Source organism: Haliaeetus leucocephalus, unplaced genomic scaffold (assembly GCF_000737465.1).
Source record: "Haliaeetus leucocephalus isolate CR32 unplaced genomic scaffold, Haliaeetus_leucocephalus-4.0 Scaffold92, whole genome shotgun sequence".
NCBI classification, from domain to species: domain Eukaryota; kingdom Metazoa; phylum Chordata; class Aves; order Accipitriformes; family Accipitridae; genus Haliaeetus; species Haliaeetus leucocephalus.
In genome coordinates this window covers 193,952-200,130 of record NW_010972528.1, presented here as the reverse complement: position 1 = coordinate 200,130, position 6,179 = coordinate 193,952, and the positions used below count along the sequence as shown (strand labels likewise).

General features: G+C 63.3%; 1 protein-coding gene across 1 annotated transcript; it reads left to right on the top strand.

Annotated features, from left to right (window-relative positions):
* The first annotated feature begins 901 nt into the window (after positions 1-901).
* MMP15 (matrix metallopeptidase 15 (membrane-inserted)) lies at positions 902-4,267 on the top strand. The gene is made up of 9 exons (XM_010582988.1): positions 902-1,048; positions 1,278-1,432; positions 1,545-1,852; positions 2,086-2,247; positions 2,369-2,592; positions 2,734-2,872; positions 3,106-3,256; positions 3,377-3,492; positions 3,732-4,267. The coding sequence occupies exons 1-9, from the start codon at positions 947-949 to the stop codon at positions 4,184-4,186; spliced, it is 1,812 nt and encodes a 603-aa protein (XP_010581290.1). The 5' UTR covers positions 902-946; the 3' UTR covers positions 4,187-4,267.
* The last annotated feature ends 1,912 nt before the right edge of the window (positions 4,268-6,179 follow it).

The window sequence follows — 6,179 nt, the reverse complement described above, 5'->3', positions numbered from 1 at the left end:
GCTCCATCACCCTGCCCTGGGAGGGGGGTGTAAAAAAAATCAATAAAAGATTAAAAATGTTTCAAAATGAAAACATTAAACGTTAAACCATTTTTTTTAAAAATTGGAAAATGAAAAAGAAAAAAGAAAAAAGGAACTTAGAAAAAAGCAAAAAGTTTTAAAAATTAAAAGGAAAAAAAAAAGCCCCACAGTTAGAAAATGAAAATTAAAAGGAGAAAAATAAAAAAAGGAAAAAAAAAGAGAAAAATGAAGAGTAATAATAAAAAGAAAAATAAAAAGTAATTAAAAAGGACAAGGGGAGGTGGAGGCTGCTGCAGGAAGGAAGAGACCCGGCACACCCCAGGCTCCCCTCCTGCCCGCTGCCCCTCTCCGGGGGCCCCGGTCCCGCCCCCCGGGGGGCTGCCGGCCCCGAAGGACAGAAGCCCCTTTGTGGGTGGAGGCCGGGGCGGGGGGGCCCTGGTGGGGGGGGGGCCTGGCCCCACGTCTGTCTGCAGCTCCTGAGGGACACCTCCGGAGGAGGACAGGGAGACAGGCAGCCTGCGGGCAGGCTGGCCCCCTGCCAGCTGCCTTCTCTTCGGGGTCAGGGTGACCGACAGCCCCCTCAAATCGGAGGTTTTGTTCCCCCCCCCCTCCACGCTGTGGGGAAGGACTGGGGCTCTGTTCCCTGCCCCCCCAACCGCTGCCTGCGTGCTCCAGCTTGCCCGTGCTGCCTGCCCTGCCTGCTTGGGTGCGGCATTTGCCCCGGGAAGCTGGCATGGACGCCCCGTGAGGGGGGATCGGCCTGGGGCGGCAGCGGGTGGTGGGCCGGATCCTGCCTCGCCGGGGTCTCCCCAGGGAGCTCCAGGTCCCCCCATCGGGCCGTTCCCCGCCGCGGCCTCACGCTTGGCTCTCCCCGGCGCAGGCATGGCTGCGGCTCTACGGCTACCTGCCGCAGCCCAGCCGGCAGATGTCCACCATGCGCTCGGCTCAGACCTTCTCCTTGGCCCTCGCCGAGATGCAGAAGTTTTACGGCATCACCGTCACCGGCGTCCTGGATGAGGAGACCAAGGCGTGAGTTTCTCCATGTCCTCTTGCTCTAGCAGGAGGCAGCTCCGCTCCCGGGCTCTTTGGCTTTGCCCGCCAGCCCCGGAGCTCTGCCTGCACCTGGAATTGTGAGTGCTGTCTCCCATGGGAGCTGCATCTCCCCTTTTGGGGGCTACACCCCTGCAGCCAGGAGAGCTCCCTCGCCAGCTGTGGCTGCTGTAACCCCTTGGGGACCTTGGCCACGGTGGGCTGAGCTCTGGCTCGATGCCCCCCCCCCCCCCCGGTCGGGGGAGGAAACATGGCCCTGCGGGGTCCCGGACCAGTTTGGGGCACGGATGAAGTCCAACATGCGGCGGAAGCGGTACGCGCTGACGGGGCGACGCTGGAGCCAGAGCCATCTCACCTTCAGGTACCCAACGTCTCTGGGGCTTCCCGCCCGCCCCCAGCCCATGGAGAGCCATGGACCCCCTCGGGGAGCAAGCGCTGTCCCGGGCCGTCCCCAGTGACCTCTGTACCCCCAGCATCCAAAACTACACGGAGAAGCTGGGTCGGTACCACTCGTACGAGGCCGTCCGCCGAGCCTTCCGGGTGTGGGAGCAAGCCACGCCGCTGGTTTTCCGGGAGGTGCCCTACGAGGACATCCGGCAGAAGCGGAAGAAGGAGGCCGACATCATGGTGCTCTTTGCCTCCGGCTTCCACGGAGACAGCTCCCCCTTCGACGGCGTCGGGGGGTTTTTGGCTCACGCCTATTTTCCCGGTCCTGGCATGGGGGGGGACACGCATTTCGATTCAGATGAGCCCTGGACGCTGGAGAACACAGATGTGTCTGGTGAGTTGAGGGCTAAGGAGGTGGTGAAGACAATCAGAGGAGCCTGGTGGCCCCTTGGGTTTGATGGCGGGGGATGTGCTGGTGTGGGCAGGAGTGGCAGGAAGAGCAGCTCCACCATGGGTGATGCAGGCAGCTCCCAGCAGAGCACTCTCATCGCAGGGTGTTGGGGCCAAGGACCCACCCCATGCGTCGTGTCCTCCACCCCGTCTTGCTGACGGTGCCTTTCCCTGCAGGGAACAACCTTTTCTTGGTGGCCGTGCACGAGCTGGGGCACTCACTGGGCTTGGAGCACTCCAGCAACCCCAGCGCTATCATGGCCCCCTTCTACCAGTGGATGGACACGGAGAACTTCCAGTTGCCTGAGGATGACCTCAAGGGCATCCAGCAGCTGTACGGTGAGGAGCTGGGTGGGGGATCAGCCCAGAGGTGGGATCTGTGGCATGTGCCTGGGGAAACTGAGGCACGGGTGCTGCTGGTCTGCATTACCCCATGCCTTCTCTCGCCCACCCGATCCAGGTACCGCGGACGGGCACCCTCAGCCCACCAAGCCTTTGCCCACCATGACACCCCGGAGACCTGGCAGGCCAGACCAGAGACCCCCTAAACCGCCCCCCCCAGGGAAACCGGAGCGGCCCCCCAAACCTGGCAGCCCAGACCGACCTGATCAGTATGGCCCCAACATCTGTGATGGGAACTTCGACACAGTGGCGGTGCTGCGTGGGGAGATGTTTGTGTTCAAGGTACCAGCTGGGACCCCCTCCTGCCCCTTCCCTGGGGATGTGGTGGGTCCCTGGGTGGGAGGACACCCTGGCGAGATGCCTGGCACTGGGACTGTGTCCCTGCATCCCCCTGTCCTCTGTCAACACCCCGTTTCCCACCAGGGCCGGTGGTTCTGGAGGGTCCGGCACAACCGGGTGCTGGACAACTACCCCATGCCCATTGGGCACTTCTGGCGGGGCCTCCCCGGGGACATCGATGCCGCCTATGAGAGACATGATGGGAGGTTCGTCTTCTTTAAAGGTGAGCAGGGAATCTGGGTGGGAGGGCTGAGGTGGAGGGGGGCCCCCAGTGCCCCCTCCCAGGCTGCTGAAAACTGGTTGGCTTCATCGCATCCTGATCCCCCTCCCCAGCCAGATCTGCTGCCTGATCCCAAAGGGACAGGCATCGCATCCCCGTCACTGTCCACATGTGTCCCTGCCACAGCAGTGGGCATTGCCGGCTCACCCCCCCTTCTCCATCCCCTCCCCCTCCAGGTGACCGGTACTGGCTCTTCCGAGAAGCCAACCTGGAGCCTGGGTACCCGCAGCCCCTGGTCACCTACGGACAGGGCATCCCCTACGACAGCATCGACGCAGCCATCTGGTGGGAACCCACGGGGCACACCTTCTTCTTCCGTGGGGACAGGTGAGTGGCTGTGGGGTCCTTCTCCCTGCTCTGCCACCTCCTGGCCCCTGGCAGGGGTGGGCATGGCGGGTGGTGGAGCCCCCCCTTGCTCCTCGCCTGCTCACTGCCTCCCTCCTCCAGATACTGGCGCTTTAACGAGGACACCCGCTCGGTGGACCCTGGGTACCCAAAACCCATCTCTGTCTGGGTGGGCATCCCTCCCTCACCCAAGGGTGCCTTCCTCAGCCCGGATGCCTGTAAGTAGAGGAGGAGAAGAAGGGTGGGCAGCAGGGGTGGGACCAGAGGGGATGGGGTCACCCCTCTGGTAGCCTGGCCATGCGGGATGGAGGCCGGGAGGATGCCTGGGAGTCAGCAGTGAAGCCCTTTCTGAAGGGTTTCACCGGTCCCAGAGCAAAACCTGCTGTCCTGGGCATCCGCAGGAATGTCCTGTGCCTGCCCACTTACCCCTCACCTCCATCTTCCTCCCCCCCCCCAGCCTCCACCTACTTCTACAGAGGCACAAAGTACTGGAAATTTGACAACGAGCGGCTCAAGACCGAGCCAGGTTATCCCAAATCCATCCTACGGGACTTCATGGGCTGTCACACGGAGCTGGTCCCAGACCCTCATCCTCGCTGGCCTGATGGGGACCGACCCCCCTTCAACCCCAATGGGGACGGGCGAACCGAAGGCAAGGAGGAGGAAGACGAGGAGGAAGAGGAGGAAGACGAGGAGGATTACAGCGAGGGTGGCCGCCAGCCGGGCGGGGACGTGGACGTGGTGGTGCAGATCGACGAGTACACACGCACCATGAGTGTCGTCATGGTGCTGGTGCTGCTGGTGCTGCTGCTCTGCATCCTCGGCCTCATCTATGTCATCGTCCAGATGCAGAGGAAGGGCACGCCCCGAATGCTCTTGTACTGCAAGCGCTCCTTGCAGGAGTGGGTCTGACCCTGGCTCCCTCCCCAAACCGCCCCCACCACCATGGTGCTAATGATGGACCTGACCTCCCCCTCCCCTTGCCCCTCCCCATGGCCTCAGCCCCTCTGCCCCAGTGTTGCTTGATGGCTCCAGCCTCAGAACAGGGGGGGATGCCCACCCCCCCCCCAGCCCCTCCAGAGCAGCTGGGCTGGGACCAGGCAATAGTCACGGCGGGGCTGGAGGGCATCCAGGTCTTGCCTGCTCCCTGGTGACTGTGTCGTCCGTCATCCCCCCTCCCCGGCCGTGACCCTCAGGTTACCACCCATCATGTTGCACCCATCTCTGCCAAGGGGTCCCAGTAGGGTCCCTTCCTCCCGCGTGTACCTGCTGCGGCTGTGCCTGTGCCGCGTGGCCTGCTGAGCGGGTTGGGGGCTGCTCACAAGTGCTACGAGCTGGCAGGTCTCAGCTGCTGCCACCTGCAACGGCAGGGAAGCGTGAGAGGAAAGGAGGGCCGAGCTCACAGCTGTGTATCGTGTTGAACTGTGGGGGTACAGGGATGTGGTGCCTGAAGATAGCATGAGGAGGAGAGACACCACCTTTGCATCCCTGCCATGGGCTCAGCTCAGCCCGGAGCCTGCTGCCACCGTGGGGCGAAGTCGTGGGGACACATGGTCCCAGGGGCAGGGCAGTGGGCATGGCCGCCTTGTACATGTATTAAACGGGTCGGGTGCGTGGAGAGCCGTGGTGCCATCCTTTCTGCTGCGGGATGGGGGCAGGAGGCGCACGGGCTCCCCCGCACGAGGTTTGGCAGATTTTGTGGTAATGGAGGGTTGGCGGGGGGTGCCACCTGTCTGGCAGCCACGGGGCCTGGGTGCTCTGCCAGGGGATGTGGGGCAGGGGCTAGCATGGCTGGCGATGTCCGTGCAGCAGCCCCTGCCCTGGGGCTACCATTTTTGGGGGGGGGGGGGGGGGGGGTCAGCAAAAGCAGCCCAGCTCCCACCCCGCCGGCAGCGGACAGAGCTGCCTTTCACCAGCTCCCACGGCAGCGGCGATGGCCTTGCCAGGAACACAGTGCGCCTTGTTCTTCCCCGGCCGACACTGCACTCTAGCCCTGGGCGGCCACCTCCCTTCCCGGCCAGGGGCCGTCGGCTGCGGCAGCCGGGGGACGGTGCGTGGTCCCTCCTGCAGCCGGTTTACCGGGTGCTTCGGCTCCCTATCCCCACACGGCCCTGGCGTGTTTCCTGGGGGGAAGGGGGTGTCCGTATCCTGTCTCACCGCTGCTGTCTTGGCAGAGGAAAGCAGGAGGAGTCACAACCGCTGCAGAGATCAGGGAGAAATAATTGTGGGAGTGGGAAAGATTAGACCTGGGGGGGGTAGGAAATTGGCTTTATCCAGGGAAAAATGTTGCTCAGCCTTTAATGGGAAGGAAAACCAAACCACAGCAGGCGGCAGACGCAGCATGCGGCGGCGATTGCGATAGCAGCTTCCCTGCCTTTCCTGCAAAGGCACCACCAGGGTGGCGAGCAGGGGCTGGGTTTGCTCTGGAGCCGCAGGGGCAGCCTCGAGGCGGGTGGCAGAGGCCTGGCACAGTTAATACACTGGTGGGGAGGCAGGCCGCACCAGGCGGGGGGTTGTGTGGGTCTGGCCCATCCCTGTGGGGATGACCCTATGGAGTTGGGGGGGGGGTCTCCCTATGGGACTGGACTCATGAGACCAGTACCCAGACAGCACCCATGCCCTGCCTCTTTCCCCACGGGGCTGGCAGCTCTGACACAGGGCTTGGTGCAGGGAGCATTAACCCATCCCCGACCTGCTCCCCCCTCCTTGGGGCTCCAGCTGTCCCTCTGCCCTTGTCCCCACCCTGCCAGCCCTTGCAGGAGGGAACCCCCCCTTCATGGGTAGGGGTGAAGCCTTTGTGTCCCACCCCCCCATCCTTCCCCCTCCCAGGACCCAGAGCCGCTGGCTCAGTGCCCAAGACTCAGCTGCAGCCACTTCCCAGCACTAAATTACCCCGCACTGCAGC